General features: G+C 50.2%; 7 protein-coding genes across 7 annotated transcripts; 1 reads left to right on the top strand and 6 right to left on the bottom strand.

The window, feature by feature from the left end:
* Positions 1 to 399: 399 nt before the first annotated feature.
* On the bottom strand, positions 400 to 2,652 carry Asppvi_003299 (histone acetyltransferase NGG1; the record flags this gene model as incomplete). Its single annotated transcript, XM_043299264.1, has 3 exons — positions 400 to 1,380; positions 1,436 to 1,902; positions 2,109 to 2,652. The coding sequence occupies 3 exons, from the start codon at positions 2,650 to 2,652 to the stop codon at positions 400 to 402; spliced, it is 1,992 nt and encodes a 663-aa protein (XP_043155199.1).
* Positions 2,653 to 4,032: 1,380 nt separating this feature from the next.
* Positions 4,033 to 5,486, top strand: Asppvi_003298 (E3 ubiquitin-protein ligase RNF103; the record flags this gene model as incomplete). Its single annotated transcript, XM_043299263.1, has 3 exons — positions 4,033 to 4,083; positions 4,165 to 4,720; positions 4,798 to 5,486. The coding sequence occupies 3 exons, from the start codon at positions 4,033 to 4,035 to the stop codon at positions 5,484 to 5,486; spliced, it is 1,296 nt and encodes a 431-aa protein (XP_043155198.1).
* Positions 5,487 to 5,724: 238 nt separating this feature from the next.
* Positions 5,725 to 6,881, bottom strand: Asppvi_003297 (uncharacterized protein; the record flags this gene model as incomplete). The annotated part of the gene is made up of 3 exons (XM_043299262.1): positions 5,725 to 5,893; positions 5,967 to 6,410; positions 6,478 to 6,881. 3 exons carry the CDS (start codon positions 6,879 to 6,881, stop codon positions 5,725 to 5,727), a joined length of 1,017 nt encoding a protein of 338 aa, XP_043155197.1.
* Positions 6,882 to 7,429: 548 nt separating this feature from the next.
* Asppvi_003296 (zinc-dependent alcohol dehydrogenase family protein) lies at positions 7,430 to 8,777 on the bottom strand (the record flags this gene model as incomplete). Its single annotated transcript, XM_043299261.1, has 6 exons — positions 7,430 to 7,623; positions 7,677 to 7,989; positions 8,047 to 8,192; positions 8,253 to 8,453; positions 8,515 to 8,599; positions 8,670 to 8,777. The coding sequence occupies 6 exons, from the start codon at positions 8,775 to 8,777 to the stop codon at positions 7,430 to 7,432; spliced, it is 1,047 nt and encodes a 348-aa protein (XP_043155196.1).
* A 1,966-nt stretch (positions 8,778 to 10,743) lies between these two features.
* On the bottom strand, positions 10,744 to 14,457 carry Asppvi_003295 (HECT-type E3 ubiquitin-protein ligase; the record flags this gene model as incomplete). The annotated part of the gene is made up of 3 exons (XM_043299260.1): positions 10,744 to 11,663; positions 11,713 to 13,854; positions 13,914 to 14,457. 3 exons carry the CDS (start codon positions 14,455 to 14,457, stop codon positions 10,744 to 10,746), a joined length of 3,606 nt encoding a protein of 1,201 aa, XP_043155195.1.
* A 1,217-nt stretch (positions 14,458 to 15,674) lies between these two features.
* Asppvi_003294 (60S ribosomal protein eL15) lies at positions 15,675 to 16,705 on the bottom strand (the record flags this gene model as incomplete). Its single annotated transcript, XM_043299259.1, has 4 exons — positions 15,675 to 15,815; positions 15,892 to 16,118; positions 16,187 to 16,343; positions 16,619 to 16,705. The coding sequence occupies 4 exons, from the start codon at positions 16,703 to 16,705 to the stop codon at positions 15,675 to 15,677; spliced, it is 612 nt and encodes a 203-aa protein (XP_043155194.1).
* Positions 16,706 to 17,800: 1,095 nt separating this feature from the next.
* On the bottom strand, positions 17,801 to 20,500 carry Asppvi_003293 (PSP1 family protein; the record flags this gene model as incomplete). Its single annotated transcript, XM_043299258.1, has 2 exons — positions 17,801 to 18,308; positions 18,360 to 20,500. The coding sequence occupies 2 exons, from the start codon at positions 20,498 to 20,500 to the stop codon at positions 17,801 to 17,803; spliced, it is 2,649 nt and encodes an 882-aa protein (XP_043155193.1).
* Positions 20,501 to 25,869: the final 5,369 nt, after the last annotated feature.

Genomic DNA, 25,869 nt, shown 5'->3' with positions numbered 1-25,869 from the left:
GTGCTTGGGACGAGAAGCAGATGTAGATTATTCCACCAGGGAAATAAATTTCATTAGTCATTCGTCTGGTCGCCAGCAAAAAGCCCAAACCAAGTCACAACCGCCGTTGCTTTGCCAAGTCCCCACAGGGGACAGGGCACTTGGCAGTCGCCGACATTGGCGAGGGTTGCTGCGTCCTTGACGCAGGAGATCGTAAACCAGCGCTATCAAGCGCGGAAAAAAAAAAGAAACCAGTACTCTTTCCCAAGCCCCTCCCAACGCCGCCATTGTACAGGGGTATGTGGTAATACACAAAAAGAAAAGTAAAAAAAAAAAAAGGAAAAACAACCGACCAAAGCAAGGACCGAGCACAGGAGTGCCGGTCTGCCGGCACGATTTGGGGAAAACCAGCCGGCAGACCTACTCCTGCTCCTCGTCCCAGCCCTCGAGCTCGGCCTTCTCGTATTCGGCCATGATGGCCGGTTCGAAAATGGTCTCGTCCTTGCCGGGGACCGAGGTTTTCGAGTCCTTGAAGATGGGCCCGATGCACTCCTCCCAGCGCTTGCGCCTGTCCATGAGGGTCCGAGCCACGTCGCCAATGGCAGGCCGGCTCACACCTGCAGCGACGTGGCTGCCACCGCCGGCTCCGCCAGGCCGGTGCTTAGCCTGGGAGCCTTTCTTGCTCTTACCCAGAGTGCGGGTGCGCTTGAGATAAGCCTGCTGAACCTGGGAGTCGAGGTCATCGTGGATGGTGGTATATTCCTGGTGTGCCATGCGTTCACGAGCGATATCTAGGAGCCGCGCCTTGCGGGCATTGTTGGTAATCATTTGCTTCTTGAGTTCACTCTGGAGCAGACGCAAACGCTGTGCAATATCGTCGTCGTAATGAGCATCGTAGTCAGGGTTGTCATCCTCGCCGAGAAAGCCAATGTGGCGGAGCTCTGCTTTGAGACGCTCATCAAGCTGAGCATGGTCGAGCTTGGCTGCGGGGACCTTGAAGCCGCTAGGAGAAGCATCGGGGAAAGAAGTCGCGGACAGAAGTGGCTTGCTCTCTGATTCACCAGCTGGCTGATCGATATCCATGGAATCTCCGGTAAAGAAGTTACTGGTGGAAGCCTCTCCATTGGCAGCACCAGTTGCGGAGTTTTCGTCAGGGTCTGTACGGTGTTCATAGCGAAGAAGGGAATAGAGGCGGCTGACCAAGGGTCCGACGGAGACCTTGTCAGTTTCAACAGTCTCGTCAGTGACCTGATCGATGTTGCCCCGTCCCTGGTTCAGGGGAAGACGTTCGCGATCGCCGTTGGCTTGATCGATGTTCATCAGTCCATCCTCTTCGGCCCAAATCTCGGTGTAGTGCTTCTTGCCGCGAGGAGGCATAATAAAAGGAGTAGTGCGATCACCCTGTTGGATTGTTAGCTAACGTGAAAACTGCCTTTCGGAATGCCAGTGAACTAACCTTTTCTTTCAAGAACGCAATGTCCTCCTCGGTCAGAGGACGCACGTAAGGTTCGATGTAAGAGAGGAAAGTGTTGGCGCTGACTTGATTAGTAGGTTTGGCATTGCTGAAATCCTTGTCTGGAGGAATGCCAGCCATCATGTGGCTCAGATCACTCTTTGGGAAACGGTTGACGCAATAGATCTCCTTCTTCTCCTCATCTGTCATATCAGGAGTGACATCGCGAATGTGGTAGATGGTGGGATCATCGAATTTGAGCGGGTTCGGACCAAACACCTGAACCTGAGGGATGGCCGGAGCGGGTTCAGGCTGGTGCTCATCGCTCTCGTCCTCGGAGGGAGACTCGGCAGTAGCGGAAGCTTCGCCAGCAGTAGCAGTGTGTTTGGGAGAAGTCAGAGACGAGGGAGAAGTGGGAGAGGTGACTTCAGAAGCCATATTCTTCGACTTCTTGGAGGCTGGGGAAGCGGCTAGGTTTGGCTCATTAGCTGGATCCATGTTGGAAGCTGAAGTCCAAGACAGGACGAAAGACGAGAGAGATGTAGAAAGAATGACATGGAAGGGGAGAAGTTGAAGGAGTTTGTGTCGTTATGAAAGGTGAAGTTCAGGTGAGAGAGATGGGCAGGGACGGGTCATCGTGTGAATGTCTCAAAAAAAAGGGCATAACAAAACGAACCTCCTTCGACCTTTGTCTCGGCGCCGTCCTGGCGGGCGATGTCATGAGCACCATGTGCCAACGGACGGTCCTCCTTTGTGCTTCCTCCACGCTCCCTACGCTTCTTCAATTTTCCTCCCTTAGAGGCTCTGATAGGTTCCTCTTCCTCATCGTCGACATCACGCTTCACCTTGGATGCGGACTCGCGGTCGTATGTTTCCTGGTCTTCAACAACCTCTTTGCGCTTCTGCGAGAGCTCTCTAATACCGGCATCGCAGGCATCAACACGAGCCTCTGCTAGCTGACTGAGAGTCTTGAGGTGTTCCATCAACGACTCGAGAGACTTGGAATCCGGGATCGGGCCAACCCCGCTCATACGGTCGAGGATTTCGCCATATTGGATAGTGCCCGGAATGAGAAGTTTCGAGACGTCAACATCGAGGTAACTGGACTGGACTCCCACGGATGTTGCACCAGCACTGAAGCTTGAGTTGGGGGTGGTGTTGCGGCTTCGCGAGGGACGAGCTTCGCGGCCTTTGCCTTTGCCTTTGTTGGCACCTGGCATTTTGAGACAGTTAAAGTACGTGAATTCCAAGTGATGAATGCTATGAGAGGAAGGATTTAGGTGAGAAATTGAGAGGGCATGAGTGATGGTGTGAGGGTAGGGATTCAGAGGCACAACTCGTCACTGAAGTGGTATTATCTTGCTCAAAGACCAATGGTCCAGAGCTTGATAAGTTCTTGATGACTATCTGCCCTCTAGAGCATACTAAATGCAAGATTTGCAGAGAAAACGGTTGAGGGGCGAGAGTGTGGTGTTAGTGGGATGTTTACAGGAGCTGATCGTTATCGCAGTGATGATGGAGACCAATGCACGTGATACTCATCACGTGAAGATACGGCCTTCAGTGCTTCCGCTTTGGGGTGATAAGAGTCACAGGCCAAGAAATTCACGGTTTCTACAACATCTCAGGGGTACAGATATTCACCTTACGGACTTAATTGTCCTTCTTTGGTGCTGAGTGTGATAGGACATGATCTATGGACTCGAGTCTTGCCTTAATGTGGAGATGTGTGGATTGATCTATCATCTATCGACAGTGCTCCGTACTGACGGTATCCTTCCTTGCAGGAGCTCCACTTGTCGATCAGCGTGGGATGGAGCACAGACAGCTTGCCTAGGATAAGACCAGATGATGGACATGAATGAAGATTCTGCTGATGATACCGTGGCAGACAGTACAATCTGCAGGGACAGGCATACTGTGAATCCTTCTCTTCGAATTCCTCACATTTTTGTTCAAAATCGGGTGCTCGATGTATGGCCAGTCCCCGCAAACGTCATCAGAGTCTGACTGCAAACGGCATTTCCATCTTCGATCAAGGAGATGAATCAGAATCTGCATGCTGGCAACAGGAAGAAGAAAAAGAAAAAAGAACTTAGGCCAAAATGACAAGGTGGATAGGATGGGTCCTGTCCCCGTACGGTGCCTGAGAAGAAGATGTTATTGGCATGATCGTCGATTTCGGCACTACCTATTATTTATCTATCACCTGCAACTATTGAGAACAACCTTTTGACCTTTTCCCTCCTCCCTTTACATCTCTGTATTTTGCTTTTGCATTTTCCTGATTGAAAAAGCTATGCATATGCATTACAACATCTTGGCATACTATTAATCGAGCGAAATGTTGTCTTCTACTCGGTCTTGACCTTTCATATTCTTGAACGCCATTCATTGATGCTGAGAGGCAGCGGTGTTGGTATATTGCAACCATGTGTATGATTCCTCATCCTCACCTTCAGATTGTGCACTGTGCCTATTTTTCTTTGCAATTCATCTATACCTCTGGTGTAGCCATGCGCTTTAGACAGTGGCTTGTTGTTGGGAATTGGGCTGACCATGTCTGATCATTAGCCGCCCAATCGCTAGCCACGGCTCCGATGTTTTTCGAAGGATCTGGGAGAGTAACGAATGCAACTCGAGCAATCAATGTATGTTTCACCAGTGGTACAGGTCAATCGTGAATCAATGTCAGCAAATGGGTTGCCCGCTTACATTGCGGCTACCAACAGGACAGCGAGAGCCTCCGTGTAGTGCTTGACGGGACAGTCCAGACGCTATCTACTCAAAATGCACCAGGCAAGGGTCCAATAAGAGGACTACTCTTTGTCCCTAGCCTTGACCCTCAGGATCCATGCAACAATGCCACCGCATCGCTTGTGCCGTCCAATTCGACTCGCCATAGCCATGTCGCTCCGTTGAACTTCCCCAACATCGGCTTAGCGCCGTGGGTATCTATCAATTGTACCAAGTCATTTCTTAATGCGTCGCGACAGCAGGACGTGGAAGCGCTGATCTTCTTTCTACCTTCAACCAACGATTCGAAGCCGCCCGCGCCGGAGGATCCTATCTGGGATCTGGGTGATGCTGGAGCATGGAAGAATCAGAACAACTATCCGGTCTATGCGATCCCCGGTCCTGCTGGGGAGACACTCATGCGCCAGCTGTCGTGGTACTCTGAAAATGCGACATTGGTCGGATTTGATACGGGTAGCAATCTAAATGAGTCTTCTGCCCTGGCGCAGGATCAGCATGAGATTGTTCGATTGTTTGCTCTCTTAGATTTTGGTAAGACGACCCATAGTTCCCAGCGAATACTGCTATGCGGAATCCGTTTGGCTGACTTTGCTCTGTCTCTTCCGCAGCGGAGGATCATCGAAACATGCCCAGTCTCTGGGGGTTCATCCTCGCAATTTTGGGGATGGTACTGGTTCTCAGTATCATCATCCTCATATGTTATCAATTGGTGCAGAAGAGACGCCGACAAGCCCTCGAGCGTCGCATCGCTGCCGGCGAAGTGGATATTGAAAATTTCGGGCTACATCAAATCAGGGTTTCGCGGGAGGTTCTTGATCAAATACCCACCTACGTCTACCCCTCTGTCAACATTCCCTCAAAAGCGTCTTTGAAAGGCAGCCCTAGTCCAACCCAGGTCACGCTAGATACAAGTTCGATACGATCTGTTGACCACAAAGAGCCTCGTCTAGTCTACAAGGAGACAGATATGCAAGCAAGCAGTTCCACCATCAGACTACCGGAAACTGCAATTACCTGTGAGAGCAGCAGACCTCCCTCCGTGCGAGAGTGCAGCGACTCTTCCAGCAGGTCACAGCCCACCTGTGCAATCTGTCTTGATGACTTTGTCTCGGGAACAACGATTGTGCGGGAACTGCCATGCGGCCATATCTTCCATCCGAGTTGCATAGACGTTTCGCTTACACAGATAAGTAGTCTTTGCCCGCTGTGTAAGAAAAGCGTCCTACCGGCGGAATACTACTCGACGCCTTCGGACGATATGGTAGTCCATCGGGATTACGTCGTGACTGAGCATTGACTGCCGGATTCTACTCGATTGGGGATATATTGTACGGTGTTGCGGTGGGATGATACCCTTGGTTTATGATAATACTTCAGGTTTATTTTAGTTCTTGCTCATCATATAGATGATAATGCATACAGATAAACAAACCAGACCATTCCAAAGCGTCTCTTGGCCCGACAAAGTCCTTCACCACATTATTCGAGGTGTAATATGAACATTAAGGCGCAGTCACGCTCAATCTCGAATGAGTCTAGGCCTGTCCTCCCCAGCAGATAACAATGTCGCGCTCGTAGAACTGTAGCACGCATTCTCGCGTCATCTGCTCAAGGGCCTTTCGCTGGGAATTCCGGAAATGCAACTGTTTACTGCGTCTCAATCTCAAACGCAGGTAATCGATCTTCATAGGTTCGCCCGCCAATCTACCAACATCGACATCAGCATTAGCCAGACTCAAAAAGGAAAAAGGAATAGGCAAAAACCTACCAAGCAAACTTATCATGCTTCCCCTTAACCCTCACATCGAGCACCTCCTCGTGGAAATTCCCTTCCCTCCTCGCCCTCTTCAACCTCTTCACCTCATGCTCCTCCAGCCGTCTCCCCACAATCCCCTCCAACTCCTTCCGACTAATCTTCTCCCTCGCCTTAGTCTCCTTGCTCGCTTTGATCCGCGGCTTGAACCGCGCCTGCATGCGGATCCGCAGCGTCGTCTCAAACCCGAGACTGCTCGCGTCGCCGCGCACCTCGATCACGCGCCCGCTCGCCTTGCTGCTCGACGTAGCCTCCCGCACACACACAAACGCCTCCTTATCGCCTCCGCCGGTCTGCAGCGCAAACGTACCCGGGACATCGGTCGAGGGGAGCGCAAGGAACGATTCGTAGTGCGAGATGGCGGACGCGGAGGCGCTCAGGATGCCGTAGGTATCGCAGCTTAGGTATCTGTCGCCATCCGTTATCAGCATTTCCCCTTCCCTTTCAAGGAATCTCCCAGACGGGGCCGACGTACTTCCCATGATGCCCCTTGAAACTCAACGACTCCGTCCCCGCCACCTTCGTCGCAACCCACACCTGCCGCACATCATGCGGCTCCGCCGTCGAGGCATCCCCCTCAATCAGATTCTCCAGCTCGCTGGCAAACACCTTGCCGTTCGCATCGCTCGCGATACACGTTGGCGGGTCGGACGGCAGAACGAGCACCACCGGGCCTGCGATATCCGACGGCGCGTCGGCCGACACCCAGCTTTGGTCTTCGGCGCTGTCTTCGAGGTGCTGGGTTTCCTCTGCGGGGGTCCTTGTGCTTGGGCTTGTGCCTGTGCCTGTGTCCGCGCCGAATTTCGATTCCGTGGAGGCGTATTCGCGGTGTTTGCGCTTTTTGGGCTTGTCGCCTTTGAAGGTTAGGGGTTTGACCATTTTTCTCTTCTTTTCTTTTTCGTTTCCGGGTCGGGTTGACGACAAGTTCGGACGTGTGGTGGGGAGTTGTGAGCGTTGGAGGATTATTGGAGGTGGAGCGGAGTGGATTGGGATGCAGTCCTTTACAACAGTGGTTTTTGCTTTCCTGAGTTCAATTTTAGACCTTACAACTTATGAATTGCTAATTACAGAAGTTAACTTGAACAGACTTAATTTGCATCAAATCTTTAGTAATTTAAGGGTAATGTATTGTTGCATGGAGTAGTGGTAGGCCAATCCGGAGATACGTCACTGCTACCTTGGGGACTGATGGTACCAACAAGTCACCTCCCTCAAGGTCCTCGCTCGCCTACAGATATAACCAGGCCGGCCCTCCCATGAACCTAGGCCAGTACTTTGCAAGTACTGGAGATAATTCTCTTTCTATTATTCAGGGAATAATATCATCACATATGTCATAAATCATTACATGAAGTATGTTCAAAACTTGGTTCTGATCCAATCCAAGATTTTGTCTGACCCCAACCCAAGTCTATCCCATCAACCCTCTAGTCGAAGACAATGGCAGCCTTGATTGCGGACTTGTTTCTCATCGACTCCAGGCACTGCTCCCACTCTTCGATCTTGAAGACCTTGTTCACGATGCCGTTGACCTTGACCTTGCCCGAGTCAAGGTAGTCGATGGCAGCAGGGAACTTGTACACCTCAGAGAAACTGCCGACAATGTTGATCTCGTCACCGACTAACGTGTTTGTCAGCAAACACTCGGTGGAAACAATGGGAAGAAAAACTTACAGATCTTGGCAGGGGGCCACGAGACACGGTCCTTGTTGGCGTACACACCGTACACGACGAGCTTACCGCCGCGGCGGACATAGTTGATGGAGTCATTGAGGATGTTGAGGTTACCAGTGGCCTCGACAACGATGTCAAAGCCGTAGGGGTTCTCCGACTTGAGCTTCTCGAACTGAGCGGAGGGGTCCTTGCGGGAGAGGGCGACGTATTCGTCACCGGCACCGAGGTTCTTGGCCAGTTCCATCTTGAGACCCTCAGGAGCAACAACGGTAACCTTGCATCCACCGTTCAGACGGAGCATCTGAGCAAGGATCTACGCACAGTCAGTTTCCAGTCATGTTACAGAGCTACCAGACCTGAAACCACGTACCAGACCAGTGGGACCAGCACCGAACAGCAGAACAGAAGAGCCCATCTTGGGAGCAATCTTGTCCAGACCGTGGGCGGCGCAGGAAGCAGGCTCGAGGAGAGTGGCGTCGACATCGGAGAGGTTCTTGATCTTGAAGACTCTCTTGGCTACAGTCCGGTATGGTTAGTTGCAAGACACTGTGGTTGGGTCGAGGCTCTACAACATACCAGGATAGGCACAGTACTCGGCAAAACCACCGTTCATGGTGACACCATGAGCCTCAAAGTGCTCGCAGAACAGCTCATCACCGCGACGGCAGTAGAAGCACTCGCCGCAGAGCTCAGAGTTATCGGCAACAACACGCTCACCAATCTCGAAACCCTTGACCTTGGAGCCGACAGCAGCGACAACGCCAACAGTCTCATGGCCTGCCGCGGTTAGTCTAATGTTCGAGAACGACGGCGATTGTCGAGGGAGCATCAGGCATACCAGGAACCAGGGGGAACTTGGCAATGAATTCACCCTCGTGGATGTGCAGATCGGTACCGCAGACACCGCAAGCCTTGACCTTGATCTATACATGCATTATGGGTCAGCCATCCGATTCTGAGGTGTGCAGAATATTTATTGGGTCGACTACATACCAAGACATCGTTCTCACGGAGAGTGGGCAGAGGGACCTGGACAACGCTGTGGACCTCAGGCTTCTCATATCTGAGAGCCTTCATGGTCTGAGGAAGATTGGATCCCATTGCGATTGATGTGAGGTGGAATGAAGCCTTGCGATCTATAACACTCGACAGTCAATATCAGATACTCAAGGCAAAGCTCGACGAAGAGAACAAAAAGAAGCAAGTCGAACTTACCGAGAAAGGAAGATAAGGGAAGCAGGAAAGAATGCGAAGAGGATGAAGATGAAGAAGAGGAAGATGGAGAGAAGATGAGGAAGAAAAGAGAAGACAAGGAGGAAAGACAAGCCTACTTATGATTTCGTTTCAAGGATCCAAATCCCAAACCGTGAAGGAGGGGAACTGAGGGGGAACAGCAAAAGCTAACCTCAGGCATGCACTTCCCGGTGCCAATGAAGTCAGACTGTCCATCTTTTCCTCCATTCATTCATCTACTTAACCAGGGCAGGTCAAGCACAAACTGTATCGGAATCAGCCATCGACGGAAGCTGGTCCTAGGCTCGGGACACTACGCTCCATCGCAGTGGGTCTAGCACAAACAGCCCAGAGTTCCACTGTCAGGTGATGTCCTTGTGCTCCCAGCCCGATTCCCCGAAGCTACTCCGTACTGGCAAAAAGAATAATCTTTCTGCCTTTTAGTTTAATTATTCACGCGGGTGGTGATCTTTATTTTCACGTTGACCAATTCAATTTCTATCCGCGATATCAATTGACTATGCACGTCAGGTCGAAAGTCGATCAATTGAATACCAGACAGTGGCCGACGTGTACAGTGAACCGTGTCCCAGTGGACCATACCCAAATTACACGCCATCGGTATTCCCGATACGATATCTCCATCTGGACTCTTCACAGAGCAAACCTTCACAAAACATCACGGCACACAGGAAGCAAGTGGATAAAATGACTTCACCTGGGGAGTATAGCTCCATTTTAGCACTTGACCCCTGGAATCCATCTAGACACTAACCATCACACCCAATTTTTCTTTCTTCTCTTCCCAAAGCTACAAGAGTACAAACAGTGGAAATCAATTCCTCGGTGGCAGAGCTCCCGTATCCGCAATGACGTTTCTCCCCCACAGACTCTCCTAGAATGTCCCCGTTTTGGCCCCGCTATGACCTCGTCATAGGCAAACAGGTTGGTTGTCGCTGTCAGAGAGCATATTGTCGTTCCTGACTAGATAGAAAGTAGATAGGAAGTAAACAACAATAATAATATGGCGGTATGATTCAAGTGCCACTCTCAACGAGTCAACCTCCAAGAACAAAAACAAATACTGTCAGACAATAGTACCTTCCGCATGCACAACCGAGTCTGCTCTGTTTCCCCCCAGGGTCTAGACTACCTTAAGGTACCTGTACTCCATACGTCCACAAGGATATCACACCGCTTCTCCACAACAGCTGTCTACTGCGCTACTGTACTGTATGTGGGATGCTGACACTGACTGACTGCGACAATGCACATGCATACCCCAAACAGTAAAGGCACTGATCCTTTGTCGGATATCAACTCTTCCTATTGTCTTTGTTTATTTCTGCCCCGGGAACCCCGAAAGTCAATGGCTCGGCTGCTCTATCGCTAGTGTCCCATGACCTGAGAACAGATCGAATCCTTACACCGATTAAGTATGAATAGATGACCTGGATCTTCCCTCTTCGGACGTATCGACTGTCAACGGTGAGATTTTCAGGTCTAGAACTCTTCTAATCCCACGCCAATCTGGGGGTGCTCAATAATGAGACCAATAGACACGTCTCAACACTTTTTGATACGAGTCTCTTTGCTTTTCTTCGAGTCTGGCGTCATGTGACAGACTAGAACAGCGACGACTGAGACAGGTATGAGTAGACAGATGGAAAAGTACGAACATTAGAGATATAGCGGCTACCGCTCACCGGAGACATATGACATCCCTCAACTAAAAATGGCATTGACAAGGATCATAATCAGCTCCTTACAGGGTTACCTGCCCCTGAGGTGTGTATACAAGGTATCTATTCGGAGTTTCTCACAATATACTCTATCACTTCAGTCCAAACCCTTCGCTGTTCCCCACTGCTTCCCAGAGCATCCGCTCCAGTTTCTCCCGAGTGGGATATTGGTACAGGMCTAGCGTGTTAAAACACGTTCGTGCGATTGGATACCGCGACGCATCGTCTCCGAGGCATGCCAGCCGGATCGTAAGACTTGTCGCCCCCATGGCCGGTATTCGGTCACTGCCTGTGATGAACGAAAGAATCTTCCTCTGCGCCTGGGGGTCGGTATTCTCAAAAAATTCCCAGAACCACCGCACAACCGGAATGTTCTCCGGCCGGGGATGTGACCAATTGTCGTATGTCGCAACCGCTCGAAGCGAGGCAACGTCCAGTGCGTCGTCCGAGCCGCGAACAAGTAACTCGATCTCTTCGGGTCGGAACAGCGAGAGCGCGTTGCCGCCACATACGGTAAAGAATCCCCTTTTGAAGGGCTCAAATTGTCGAGTGACTGCTGTGTCTAGCATGTAGTGAACATACAAATCCACAAACTCCCGTCGATTCGCATTAGTGACCGGCCTCGTTTCGCCTCCAGGGCAGAGAGGCACCGCAACAGCCTCGCCATAGCGATCGACGTGGGCCACAAAGTCGTAACAGAATGTATCGGCAACATCTCCATCAAACTCCAAAAGAGCCCGAAGGCCTTTGGCGAGTGCAGGACGGTATTCTGCCAGGTCATCCAAAGTACACCTGTAGTTCGACCGGGCACTCGATGGTTGCGGCCCGCTGGTCTGCGGAGCAGCAGCCAACAGCTTTTTGAAGGCAAACGGTGGAAGAGCAATGTCTAGGATCGTTGAATTGTATATAGCCAGTCCAAGAAGCACGCCGACCAAGAAAAACTGTTCAGATGATTCGAAGCAATAAGGATTAAAATAGCAGAATCGGGAGTCCTCGTCGTATAGAAAGAGTCCTGTATCAATCAGCTTGAGCTCTCTTTCGTTTTGGCGCCGTCGACATACCGTGATGAGGGTCAAAAATTTCCCGAACAAGCAGAAGAAACCATTCTTTGCGAAGTCCTCCCGCATCAACACCCTCTTCGCCAACGAACTCAATGCGGAGGCCCTTTTTTATCTCTTCTTGGTTAGAACCCACCACTTCACTGACACTTCGTAGACTGTCGTCAACCAGACAATCTCGCCGGACCTTCAATACAAGATACTGACTTATCGCCTTTCGACTCAGTATACTATTGAAGAATGCCTCCCGAGCTTTGACTTCCATCTGGCGACGAGCGTCATGTTCCATTATATGTATTTTCGCCCAAATACTGAGGAAATAAGGATATTGACAAAACGAGAACTTGGCCAGTTTTGACTCCCAGGCTTCGAAATCCGCCACGAGGTCGGAATAATCCAGGAGTGTATTATAGAAGGCGCTAATTGGGATCTTGTGTCCTCGGCGAGGCCCCGCAGCTCTATTTGTCGAGGACCTTGCTTCCTGGCCAAATGCTGCATCTGGCTTCCGAGCAACACTCGTATCGTTTGCCGTAAATAGCAGAGACATCACCCTTGCGGCCGCCCGGATCTGCCAATCATCACCGTACACCACGGGCTTATTCCGCTTGTCTTTTGCTGGCTTGCTGGGACTTCTACCATTAATGGCAGCGTGCAGTTCCGCAGGAGTATTCCCAGCTGCACTACTGAAACTGGGTACCAGACTGTTATCATTTTCGATAGCCTCGCTGCGTTTCCGTCCTTGCTGCCGACTAAGACGGTAAGTAACGAAGCTGCCCACCAGGTCCACTATTTTCTCAAACTGTCCAGTAGGAAGGCGTGAAAACCAGGAGACGAGATAGTGATGGCAATCATTGGGTAAGTGTGCCATTAAGCCCAGTATGCGCTTGACGATGCCAAAATGATGGCCTGGAGGCCCACTGCGAGGCGCAGAAGGCCCCAATTGTTCTTTGCGAGAAGGTCTAGCATCACGGGGCGGTATCCTCTCACCACTTTCCTTTGGATGGGACGGCCGCCTGCCACCTTGGGATTGGGTGAGATTGACAGGTCGCAAGGAAGAACTTGATGGGTAGATCAACGGATTTGCGAGGAGTATGAGAAGGAACCGTATCTCTTCTGGTCTGTGTAGTGGTCGTCGTGGCCGCTTGACCAGATTTTCCGTCGCTTTGAGAAAGGTTCTGTGAAGATGTAGACGTGATTCTGTAATATCTCTCTCAATCGTACACATGTCCACAGAGTCCCATAACTTGCTCCGCCCGTGACCTTCTTGGCCGCGCTCATCAACAGGCCTCATGGCTGTCCAGCGCTCGACCCATGACGAACCAGCCGTCATGATCAGATGATGCCACTCTGCCAATTGAGACCAGTTGATCCGCGGACTCCTAGAGGTAACTGCTTTCGAATGATTTGAAGATTTCCCTTTCGAATGTGAATGGCCGAGGCCATAGTTTGGGTCCCCGTCATTCATCCACCAAGAAGAGTTTTCGGCTAGGTCTCCAATCAGAAGGGTCTTTGCATCGATCTCAAATGCTGGATGCGCATGAGAGAGCGCATCATTGCTCTCCACGTTCGGTTTTGGAGGGCTATGATCGGGACTGGCGTTCTCAGCCAGTAAGGGAGGTTGTGCTGTACTAAAGGACGCATTCAAAATGTCGCATCCTTTAAATGAAGCTAGTATGTACTCTTCTAGGGGCTTGAAGATGTAAGGGTGGCTATGTTGATCCTTGATGTCCCGCTCACACGACCTTCCTGATTCGCGAGGCAAGCGTTGGCCTTTGGGCAGAATGTGCACGTCTGAATTGTTGCGGCTACGTAGCCGAGGATCCCTAACGTCCGTATGTGGCGCCAAGGAACTCGCTGTAGGCTTCAAAGACTTTGAGGCTCCGTTGAACCAGTCTGGTTTCCCGGGTTTACTGGACGCAGACGAACTGCGCGCTCGGACATCCACGCGCGGCTCGGACAGTAAACCCGAACCATGGTCATATGTATGCACACGATTTTCATCCTGCCCTATAGCCGAGGGTTTTTCAGACCGATTTCCACCCGATGTGAAGGCTTGAGGCAGAGGCGCGTCTAAAAGCCGTCGCAGATAGGATGAAACGCAATTATCAATTATGGACCGTGTCCGTTCCACGGAGAGAGGAACCGCTAGATCTGTAAGTTAGCCCCAGATCAACGGTAAGAGCTCCTAGGTAAAGTCGGCACACCTTTTCTCGGTAAGGACAGACCAGGCTTCCCATCCTTCCCCGTGCTCCCTTGACTCCCCAAATCCTTCGAAGTGTACGGCTCCAGATCATTTACAGTCAAGCACTCCGTGCACCGAAAAACCTTTAACCCTCGCGGCCACCGAACAGTAGAGTTGCACGTCATGCATTTCCCTGTTGAGATCGCCTCACCACCTGGCAATGGGCGTGAAGAGGCTTTCCTGGGGCTACTTGAAAGCACATCGGGCAGATTGGTCACCTCAACGTCATCATCGTCGGAGTCAGAGTCTAAGAAACCCGGGTTCGGGTTGCGTCTCTTGCCGCCAAAGGCGGAGGGAAACGGGTGACTGACCGAACGAGAATGACCTCGATGGTGGGGAGGCGAGGTCGCCGGGTTGCCGGTCATTGTCGGCGGGATGGGGACATCGCGCTGAATGTGGCGTGGTGCACTCCTCTCCGCTGAAGAAGAATGAAGGGCGGCGTTTGGATAGACGGCGGAGTTCAGAGTTGGAGGATGAGGCTGGTTATACGCGGACCGCGACGGCATATGGGCGCATTAGCTTGTGTATATCTCGTGACTGTCTGAGCTGGAACAACTCCAGGTGTAGATTAAGTGCTTCGTAGACTAGAAGCAGACGCGGTTAATTCAGGCCTGGTTAAACTAGGTATCGCACGAGTGTCGTCTGATCAACGGCAGTATGTGCAGGAACCACAGAGAAGCTTGTTAGAGATAGAAAGGAGGCAACGTAGGTACTAGGTTTATAGGAGTTGGAGGTATGAAGGAGGTTTAAACTGGGTCGGATCCTGCCGAAAAAAAAACCTGGAACAGATCGACTGAACCAAGCGACCTCAGGAACCAAAAAGGGAACCAAAGAAGAAGCCGCAATTGATGCAACTCTAATGATGATGATGATGATAGTGGTGGATGATTGATGAGTAAGAGAGCGATTAGTCAGGGGCAGTGATAGAAAACGGTTAATACCGTATTAATGTCACCATCAGCGTCTTTGAAGCTAGAAGAGTCGGAACTTCAGCCACAGTGAACCAGTATCAACTTAAATATCAGTTTCAAGAGATCTCTTAAGACCATCAAAGAGTAATAGGCATTCTGKAAGTGTGAGAAAGAAACCGGGACGAAAGAAATTATCGAACTGATGATGTCTTACAACTCTTGCGACAGCCTACCTCGGCGTCGCCCTACTGGACCACCGCTATGGGGTCGACCCGCGTTTTAGGCGCTGGCCTTGGATGTGACGCTAGGATGTCACGAACTGCTGCTATTTTGGGCGCTGAAGCTCTGACTAGTCTCACAATCTCTGACAAGTTCGTAACTTGTGCTAAGTGGTATCTTAGTGAACCAAAGACCATGTTCCAGATTGCTGCAACATCAGCATTTCCGAACGTCTTCCACTTGCGGCTATTCAGCATCAAACCGGTAATTGACAACCCCCCGCAGTGGATATCATTTGCAACAGGTCGCGGATCAACGTTCGTCTACATTCAGCCTACCAGTCCACTACAAGCTGCAGGGAGCGTCCTGAAGAAAGAAAAGAGTCGTCGTACTTCGTTAAGGGAATCATAGAAAGAAACAGAGAGAGAAAGGTTTTTGCTAACATCCGATCCGAAAGATCTGTTGCATTAGGCTCGCACCCTGATGATTCAATGACAAAGTCACAGAAGCGAGTTTTTGTCGGAATAAACACATCCTCGAAGAGAGAAATTTTCCATAACCACCAACCCCCATGAACACCCAACGGTCTACATCTAACGGTATCTCCAGTAGCTCTGGGTGTTGTGGATCTTCCAGGTGTGGCGACGGCCAGCACGGGTGTTGTTGTAGCGGTGGCCCTTGTTGATACCACGGGACTTCTTGCCGGTGGCAGTGAGACCACGGCTCTCGCGGTGCTGTACAGGAAATGTTAGCAAGGGTAGCGTAAATCTCCCAGAATCGTGCCGAGTCGCACGAGAATTGTAGACGAACCTTGTGGACAGCGTTGCAGATCCAGTTGATGCGGGGATCGCGGCGGATAGCCTTGTGCTGGGGGTCAACGAGGATGACCTCGAAGTACTTGTAGGTGGAGTCCTGGTTGATCCAGTAGGAGTTCAGGACACGCAAGTTGGCGCAGCGGCGGCCGACACGCTCCTCAGCGGTGGCACGCAGAGCACGCTGGTACTTGAGCTGGTTAACACCCATGTTGGTGGGCTTGCCTGTAATGCGAACACACAATTAGTCCAATCTCCTCACATCGAGGAAATCCTGAATTTGCAAAACATACCGTAGGTAGCACCCTTGGGCACAGGCCTCTTACGGCCACCACGTCTCACACGGACACGGTAGACAACATAACCCTGCTTGGCCTTGTAGCCGAGACGACGAGCCTTGTCGGGGCGAGAAGGACGGGAAGCACGGTGGATAGCGTTCAGTTGACGGAGCTATATTGATGCACTCTCAGCAAAGTTCAACGAGTGTATAGCAAGACAACACAAGTCCAAATATAACTTGTCTTGTGTGCCACATCCACATCATCCGCCGGCGGGAAAGAAAAGCAAGCTTTGTGAGCGAAATTTGCGATCTCCGAAGCCGAGCCCAGCAACACCCAGAATCAAAAAAATTCTCTTTTTTCGAGGGTATCCTATGGCAAAGCAAACGAGGTCTTCTCCCTCCCGGCGGGATGTCAAATGTTCGAAATTGAGGGGGGGATTCTCACCTCCCAGCAACGGACACGCAGCAGGAAGCGAATCACGTCGGACTGCTTCTTCTTTTGGATCTCTTCCACGTACTTGAGGGCACCCATCTGGAATCAATCAGCTTTGATGAATCGGAGAATTGCGAAGAGATTGAATCGGATTATTCGAATCAATTCGAGCCAAATTCTATCGCAAATTGAGGGACGCGAATACGTACCTTGTCGGCGTGGCAGGTCGTCGGTTGTCGTCGATGTCGCTCTGGAAAGATTGAAGGAAAGATGATCTCTTCTGTGAGGGTGTTGTGTGTGGGACGCTAGCAAATTAGGCGAGCGCGAGCCTAACCGCATCCACCAACCAGCTTTGACGCTAACCCTTGTTTATGCCTAAGGTGTCAACAGCGGATCAAAAATCCTCCTTTTCCTTATTAGGTTTGGTCAACCGACACTTGGTCCAGCCCTAAGGCCGCAAGGCAACAACAGCTTGGTGTGGTTTGGGCACGTGCCCCATCTCTGCCGTACTACGAACGCAAGGAGAGGTGAAGTTTATCAGCTTGCAAGCATAAACAATTTTATTTCTTGTCTAAATGTAGAGTTCAATTTTAAAACCAGTAGTAAGAAAATTTCAATATCCTTCGTTTCTCAGTTTCGACAAGGGAAAGGGAAAAGAAAAGTCTCTCAACTGTTCCAACCCTGCAAACCACCACAACTGCACCAAAGTCATTCATAACTGTCATTGTGGCACCGAGTACAAAACAGGACAGTAGTATGGCAATGAACGTGAGATAGCACGCAAGAAGCACGTGTATGTAAGATCGTAGAAGGAAACGAAGAAGAGAACAAAGTGCAAGTGCTGATGTACAGCTGCTTGAGCGTGGTCAAAAAAGTGACCAGAGGAAAGCCATGAATTCATGAGTTGAGGTCTATTAGGTATCAGCATAGCGACAGATCGTAAATCTTTTAGCAGATCCGTCACACAAGTTTTCTAGAACGTTGAAAGAAAATGGCAGAAACCGACGAGGTCGAAAAGGAACGACTGGGGAAATGGGAATCACTGCATAAAGAACACTTTCGGAGGTTGAAACCCAACAGGACATGGAGACGGAGAAGAAAAGTACAGCGTGCATGGTCATTTCACTGATTCAACAGCGAACATCATGTACAGGAGACAGCGATACCTTGAGCCAAGGGTACGATGGCTCTCGTTCAAGATCCAAGTGACAGGCCCTGGAACCGGGTGGTCCAGTCATTTGGTGCATTGTGAATTCGAGAGGGACCAACGCCAACGCCAGGACTATGCGCGGCATAGTCAACATAGCCAGTGTCCAGGGTGCTACCATAAGCGTTTGGCGGGTATGCAGAGAAGGGATCGGCACTGGGTGCGAGTTCACCAAGGCTGGAATCAGGCTGTCGGGCACCCTGGGAAAAAGACTGATAAGGATCTGTGTAGGTGCTGCGGAGGGGCGCGCCCTTATTGCCGATTGTGTCTCTGCCAACATCTATGCCGTCTCGAGCTCCGCCGTACACTCTGCCTTCGGCATTTCCAACACCTCCCGGCGGCGGCAAGCCAGCATTTGGCGGGGTCACAAAGGATGCTGGATTGATTGCCGACATCCAGATCCTGGTCTTGTAGATCTTAAAAAGATCAGTCACAAGAGAATTGAAATTGATGTATGAATCCGCAAAGTAATAGAAAGTGAGTTTCTTCCAATCCCTGTTGTCGCAGTTAGTACCATGAATTCGATGGCCCGGACGTAATCCTTACATTTGAAATTCGGCATCAAGAATCTCCATGTTGAGTCTGTGCTCGGCAACTTTCTGCTGACAGACCCGCTTTGCTTTCGCCTCGTTGCCCTCTTTGTCGCGGAGCGTCAGGATCTCGTGGTTCTGGGCAAGTCTCTTGATGAGTTTAGGCTTGATATCTCCTGCTAAATCCTGCACACCATGCGGACCATGAGGACCCATGCCACCGATAGTGCTTCTTCCGCTCAAGGCTGGAACACTCCCCGCCACGTTCGCGGCTCCGTTCTGGCCTTGCCGAGAGAACATCATCAGCCATTTGTAGTGTTCCTCTGCATACTGCTGTTTCAGCTCCCGAGCTCTCTGCAAGGATACATTCGCATGCTGGATAGTGCCTAAATCTGTGCCACGATCCGCTTCAACAATAACCAAGTCACCGGGTTTCACCTGCAAACCAGTGTCTTCTTGAATGTAGAAAACGTCGGCACGGTGGCACTTGAAAGTCACGATATACAGAAGCTGATTCTGATGGCCATGTGCAAGACCGGACTGGTGGCGGCCGTAAGCGTTTGGCATCGTATAAGCCTGGTGAAGCGAAGTAGGAACTGCAGAGGGTCCTTCGGCAACACGTAGAGCTTGGTCGCGAGCAAAGTAGGATTCTGCAAATTGACGAGCTCGTAAATATTCCATTTCCATTTCATGTTCCTCGGGACGAGAAGCCATATGCAAACGGTGATACTCACGATTCTGGCTCTGGGCATTTGAAAGGGAACCATCACTGATATTCACAAGATGGTCCTCCCGATCTCCCAATCCAGCCCGGGAGGTGGCCGCTGCTTGAGAGTCGCCAGAAATAGAAGCGTGCCGAACGGGAATATCTGCGAAAGAGTGTCGCCTGCTCTGAGGAATATCGGCGAGGCTGCCAAATCCGAGGGAAGTCTGCCAATTGGCCTTACGAATACTTTCCAGCGCACGGTTCTCAAGGGGGGTGAGAGTGGAAGGCAGCTGCTTCTCGAGGTTACCCGAATGCTCGGAAAACCTCCTACGCAGACTGCTGTGGATGTTGCTATAACCGGGTATATTGCCCACTTCATCGAGATCCTCCACAGCAAGATCTGTCTCCTCGGGGACGCTTCCACGAATCCGGTGGAGGTTGCGCAAGTTGCTACCAGCTGCATATCCACTGGCCGTGGACGCGGAAGACATGGCGCGATCTCTCAGTCTGTTATCCAGTTGACCTGCAGCCTGACGCAGAATTGCATTCTCCCGCGAGAGTTGCTCGATTGTGCGGGCCTGATTCGCCGAATAAGCGTTGTTACTACCGTCGGAACTGTTACCGCTACCGCCATCGTCATCGTCCTCACGAACACGACCGAGAGTGGCAGGGTCATGACCAAGTTCTCCAAGGAGGCTTGGCCGAGACGATCGGTGTTGCAGAGCGGAGTATTGTCCAGCATTCCGAGCCCGCCCACCTGGGTACGGCGCCGTCGACTTATTAGCCATCGTGTTCAAGTACTCTGGATCCATCTGTCCCACGGAGTACGACTGTGAACGATATGTCTTGGGAGTGGGGTGAAGCGGGATAGAGAACGGGATCGCCGACTCTCCAGATGTAGTGCGGGCAGTAGGACTCAACAACTCATCAGCAAAATAGTTGTTAGCAGCAGATGCGTTGGACATCGTAGGCGACGGGACAATCTCTGAGAGTCGGGGTGGCGGCTCTTTTCTGGACTCAGAATTCCAAATGCCTGTGCCCCATGTGAACGAGCTGTTTCCTACGTGGTTCCAGTTCATTGGGCTGCTCAATCCAGGACTTGTCCCGGAAGGCCATCCGGTGTGGTCGGTTGCGGGACTGGTCGGGTTAGAGGCACCGGTGCCTGACATCAACGAACCAGTAGTCAGAGACACCTTTCGGGGCATATTGAGGGGAATCTCGTTCAGCCATGAAGTACGGCGAGTAGGCTTGGGCGCAGAGACAGGTGCAGACGTCGACGGCAAATGCGAGTGCTCTCCGTCGTCATCTGAGGATGCCAAAGCATCCGAATCGGGCGTCGAGCGACGGACTCCAGGATGGGTTTTTTCAAGCCTAGCTGACGCATTACTGGACACTGCTGGCGTGTCGGCAGATTTGGATTCCTGCGTGGACTTTTCAGAGGGTGCGGCCATATTGTCTTGTTGTCTTATAAGCCCAGCCTATCCCAAAGCGAAGATTGTGAGAAAGGTCTTGAATCACTGGCAACAGCGCGGTCGTGACTGAGACACTAGGGACTAAAACAAGCAAGTCAGTATGAGTCTAGAGAAAGCTAGCAAGTAGACGAGATCAGCAGGAGCCCAACGGCGGTGATCCAGAATGGAGCCTGACTAAACACTTCGGGCCGGACAGCAACACCAGATATAATGAAGAAAGTTTACACAGACGGGTTGAGTAGAATACACCACCGAGGCTGAGTAACGAGTGAAGATGGAATGAGGTCTTTCACATTAAAGGTAAGGGATATCAACTCACTGGTATCTGATAAAGATGATGCTTGGATGCAGTGACAGAGGGAGGGGAGTGATCTTGATTCTATCAACACCACTCTGTGTGCAACGCCGAGAAGTAAAGCTGCACAAGGTATTCACTAGAACAAGATAAGAACCAGACCAACTCTCGTATGGTCAACCTCAAGAGAATGAATCAAATAAGAGGGTAATTTGCAAATGTGCTTAAGGGACGTTGACCCTAAGAAGGAGCTTCGGTGACCTTAGCAGAATATGAGCTTGTTGCATGATAAGTTAGTTCAAGGTTGCACCAGTGAATTGAAGTGAATGAAAATGAGATGGAGCAGACGCATAGCATGAAGATAAATTTTTAAGTCAGATACGCAAAGAATGGCAGGGTAAATAGCAGGCAGATGCACGGAATAATGTCTATACTGAGCGATATCAAGGGAAGTAGCTTGAGGTGGCGATATTGAAAGCTATGGAAGGTTCAACACCAAAGGACCTCGAAAGCTGGGGCCGCCCAAATATGATATGGACCAGTCGGCCCAGATCAAGCAACAGCCAATGAGATCTGACTTTCAAGGGTCTGTGGCGATTTCTGGCACCTGTCGCCCCAAGGAACAGTACGATGGTAGCTTTCGACCCACTGACTGCAATTTCAAGGATGAGAAGTAGAAACAGAAAAGGAGGTCTCGGCTTGCGTAGTCAATGTGGTCGACCATTTGATTGCGACACACTGAAGTTGGGATGTAGTAAATCGTGGTTGCAGCACCACCAGGCGAAGATATAGACAACCCAGAAGAAGCCACGATTGACAGAATCATGCCGCATGAAAATGGTTGACATTTTTGTGGGGATTGCGGGGTGTAAAATGGGGTAAAACATGACACAAAGACTCAACACATACCGTAGAAAGTAACAATGTACAATTCTCCCTTTTAACGCAGAATCCTTTATGGACGGGGGTATCACTGGCACTTCTCAACGAATACAAAAGGCAGAATAATTTCGTGAACAAGTCTGTGCGAGCGTCCCTGAGGTATGAGCAAGCTCCCGATGTATCAAGATGTCGGAGACTTACCAGTCTAGAGTAAAACGATCCCTTTATTTTCTATCCAAAGCCAAACAAAGCCAATCCCCCGATTATGAAAGAACGTTGTTTTCCGTGATCGAACTGAAATGAGCAAGGTGATGAGAGAAGCGACCAGGCTTCCGGTTTAAACGAGCAAAGAAGTTTGCGGCGAAGGCGTTGCGCGAATGATGGGATCTCGGTTGTAGATCGTCCTTAGATGCTTGCCTGGAAACACAGGGGCTTTTCTCCTTCTGGTATTTCGTTATTTTCTTTTTTTCCTTTTTTTAATTTCTCACACTTTCTGGTCGGACTGAAATTTGTCCACAGAATCTATGAAGTAGTCGGATCGAAATCGCGACAGGGTCGATGTCACACTTGGCGCAGTGTTGGATATTAAAGATGCGATGCGAGGGTGGTAGCGTGACCTCAAATGACGTTGTGGAAGCACTCTTGACGCCTGAACTGTGGGCAGATCTGCTTAGGAGCAGCGCATCTTGGAAGGATTCAAGTATGAGGGTTTGCGATCGCCTATTGACGAAGCTATTTCCGTTGCGATTAGATGCGACACAGATGATAGCGGTTACGAAAAGAAAAAGTAAAAAGACAAATTGGTGATCTTACTGCTGTGTCGCGGAGGGGAATGCGTTAAGGCGGAGAGGAAAAGCGGCGCAGGTATCGCGAGGACGGGTTGTGGTGACTGTCGGAAACGTAGCTGAGTTGGAAATGTCAATTCGACCGGCGTAGTCGCTCTAGAATGCGGTAGCCGATGCAGGGGATTGAGAGTTACGTTGCTTGGTGTCCCAGGTCGAGAAGGGGATATTAAAGGAGGGGAGGAAGAATGAGAACGGCATAGGACATATGATGTAGAAGGGGGATGGGGAAAAGGGAGAAGAAGATATTAAAGGAACACGACCGAGAGACAGAGCAGGAAGAAGAATCGAAAGGAAAAAGAGGAGTAAGGTTGTACACCCCAGTCAAGTTGCAAGTCTAAGGGAGGTACTAAGTCATCCAAAAGTAGAAGAACCTAAAGGAAGGTAACTTAATGTAAGTAAACTAATAAACCTCAGGCCACTTTTGGGCTTTTTGGGTTTGAGGGTGACAAGAGGACTAGATCGAGCCACGGGTCGGGGCACCGAAAAGTGGCGCAAGATTGATCTTGGGACCCCATTAAGTACAGCTCTCCTACCTACTTTAGACAATAACTTGGGGCTATATCGGTCCCCTCAATGGAGTCTGCTCTTTCCGAGCTAAGTCGGTGCAGACTGTATTGTTTCTTTGTTACTGAAGATGATTCTATGATATCGTATAAACTGACTACCCTGGACTCAGTCTAGATAGTCCATGGTCCAGATTTATATGCTGTATTAATAGGAAGAGGCGACAGCCGACCGATTACCTTTCCAATCCAATCAATCTACTGACAGGAGATTTCGGGTGAGATTGCAGTAGACTGACCAACTCACCAATGGCTGCAACAATATTGTCAATATTAATAAATTGCTTGGATCTAGTAGAATCACGATATTATCTTCTGTTGCCGTACTTGATTGACTGTTGATTGATAGCGCTAGTCAGTCTGAGTAGGTACCTAGTAGTATGATGGTGGCAGGAGTAGGAAAACGGTCGACCACTGGATGGCATTTTCTCAAGCGGGTCCTGGCGGGTCTCTGGAGGTCAAGTTGACGATCGCCCGGCGGTACGAAGTTACCAACGGCGCATTGGGAGAAAGACGATCCAGTCGCCATTGGCTTGGTCTCAATGATGCTCGGTTGTAAGGTGATGTTCTTACGACAGCCATAGACGGGAGACGAGCGGGGTTGACAGCTGATGCTCTATCTCTTTTCCCTTACGAAAAAGGAAGATTCTAGATTCAACAATAATATAATGTTCTCCGTATTCCTCGACCAAACTAGCTAATGCTGGCGTTTACGTCAAGAACTCAAGGGTTGGAAGCATATGGATGGATAGTGCAGTGCATTGGGCTAATTTCGAAGAATGCGGAGACAGCTGCTAGACTAGCCGATGAAAGTTGTGCTTGGGTTGGTCACGTTCATTGTCATTTTCCTACCAAGACTGGCAAGTATATCAATGCCGACCAATTGCATTGAGACCAGTATTAATTAATATGTCTAGGAGGACAAGGGACCAGAAATGTTGAGAGTTTCTACCTTCATTCCATCTTCCAACGCTTATGGGGGTTGGAAAATATGTACTTAGGTAGTACCTTACATATATAGGGAAGGCTGGGTTCAGAATCAGGTACTCCGTAATACTGTTCTTTTCTGTAGTTGAGGCTAAGTCGTCATTTTTTGAGGTTGCAGAAATTATTTCCTTAACGCGATGTAGATACTCGTCAACGTCATTCTCTCATGGATGTTAGGTTACACTCGGACCTCCATTTAGCTGGTCGAAGGAGCAAACATCTCTGTACAATGCGGAGTGGAGTCCCTTAGACAGCAACCTGAGACACCCAGGGCAAGGCACAATTCAAAATCTCCTCATTCCTCGACATAAATAGGTATGAAGCACCCATCTTCATATCTGAAGACGAACTACATTCGTCCATCGTCACGTCGACTACTACTGCATGCAATTTGCCAACACCATTGTTGTGCGGGGGAGAGCAATGGCCATCGACTTATTTACAGCCGAGCCTGAGTGCCTGAGTATTTAGACGCCGATTTGTCGTTGGTGCTTCAGTGTGGCCCACTTGCCCCCCTCTTATGCTGCAGGATCGTCTCTTGAAATTATTGCGGAGAGAGCTTTCCCGCACATTGGACCCATCCAGCCATCACCCAGGCCCGTACAGACTACAGCACCCAAGCCCGTAGATAGTCCACAATGAATCGGCGCCCCCTCCATCTGTGATCTCTGAAAAATGCCTGCTTCTTGGCCGTCCATGTCCCTACCTAGCCCGTGTCAACTGACTGCTGTCAGACAATACTAGTACCTGAACAGATTACTGGTCATTGGTGGTAACGTGCACCTCATATTCAATGTAAGCATCATAGGGTAAGGTAGTAGACCTCGACAATTCCGGATAGGTCTCTAATACGGTGGAAAGCAAGCAGATTCAGCTTTCATCCATGGTTACAAGCTACTCAGACCCCTTCCTCGCCCCTCGTTGACAGTGGCGAATGATACGCTGTAATGGGGCTCAACAATACCCGCGGATCAACGTCGTGACGTTGATTGTCGCACTTGGCCTACGGAGTATAGTAGCGTGCGCACCTACCTTTTCTATCCTTTCCTTACCGAGAAATATAGTAGTCTTAAATCTAGTAGTGCTTCGTACGGTGGATGATAGGAATTGAACACTCGTAATTCACCCCCGCGAGATTCGCTCAGTCGAAATGAGGATGGAAGACAGAGCTGTCTTATTATCGACATGGCAATACAAAGCATCCAGCACGTAGGTAAAAAAGAGCCATCTGACAGTTGATAACTCTAAACGGAACCATGTACACCGCACTCGTCCTCCATCTCCAGCAGCGAATTGCGGCTCACCCCGAGATTCCGGCCCCAAGTCCCGGTCGCAAGGTCAGGCAGTAGTATTTTGCTCACAGTGACAGCACGAATGTCAGTCCATGTGTGGCTCAGCTCTACTTATGAACTGGATTGAGACCAGAACCTTGGTCCAGCCGCTCCGGCCGAAAAAAGCACTCTGCTACATTTGATGAAAACTTTAGGTTATACCGTCTCTCGAATAGATTTGCTCCATCAAGTTCTAAGTTCTTTGTGCTCTTGCAACCCCGCTGTAAATTGTCTAGCGCTTAGGCATGAACTATCTTAGGTCGCTTATCATAGCGAGGAACATATGCATATTGCTCTCAGTTAACGCAAAAGCTTGCCCCCAATAGTTTTCAATATATTAAGGCAAGTGCGGGCTCCAGAGTCAGGTGGCGACTACGGCTGCATATGAGGAGTCGGTGCCTAGGTACACCTTAGCCGTTCATCCAAAACTAGTAGGTCCTCGGTG

The sequence above is a fragment of the Aspergillus pseudoviridinutans genome (assembly GCF_018340605.1).
Source record: "Aspergillus pseudoviridinutans IFM 55266 DNA, scaffold_2, whole genome shotgun sequence".
NCBI classification, from domain to species: Eukaryota; Fungi; Ascomycota; class Eurotiomycetes; order Eurotiales; family Aspergillaceae; genus Aspergillus; species Aspergillus pseudoviridinutans.
Note: the sequence above shows the minus strand (reverse complement) of the source record. Positions and strands in the feature narration are given on the sequence as shown.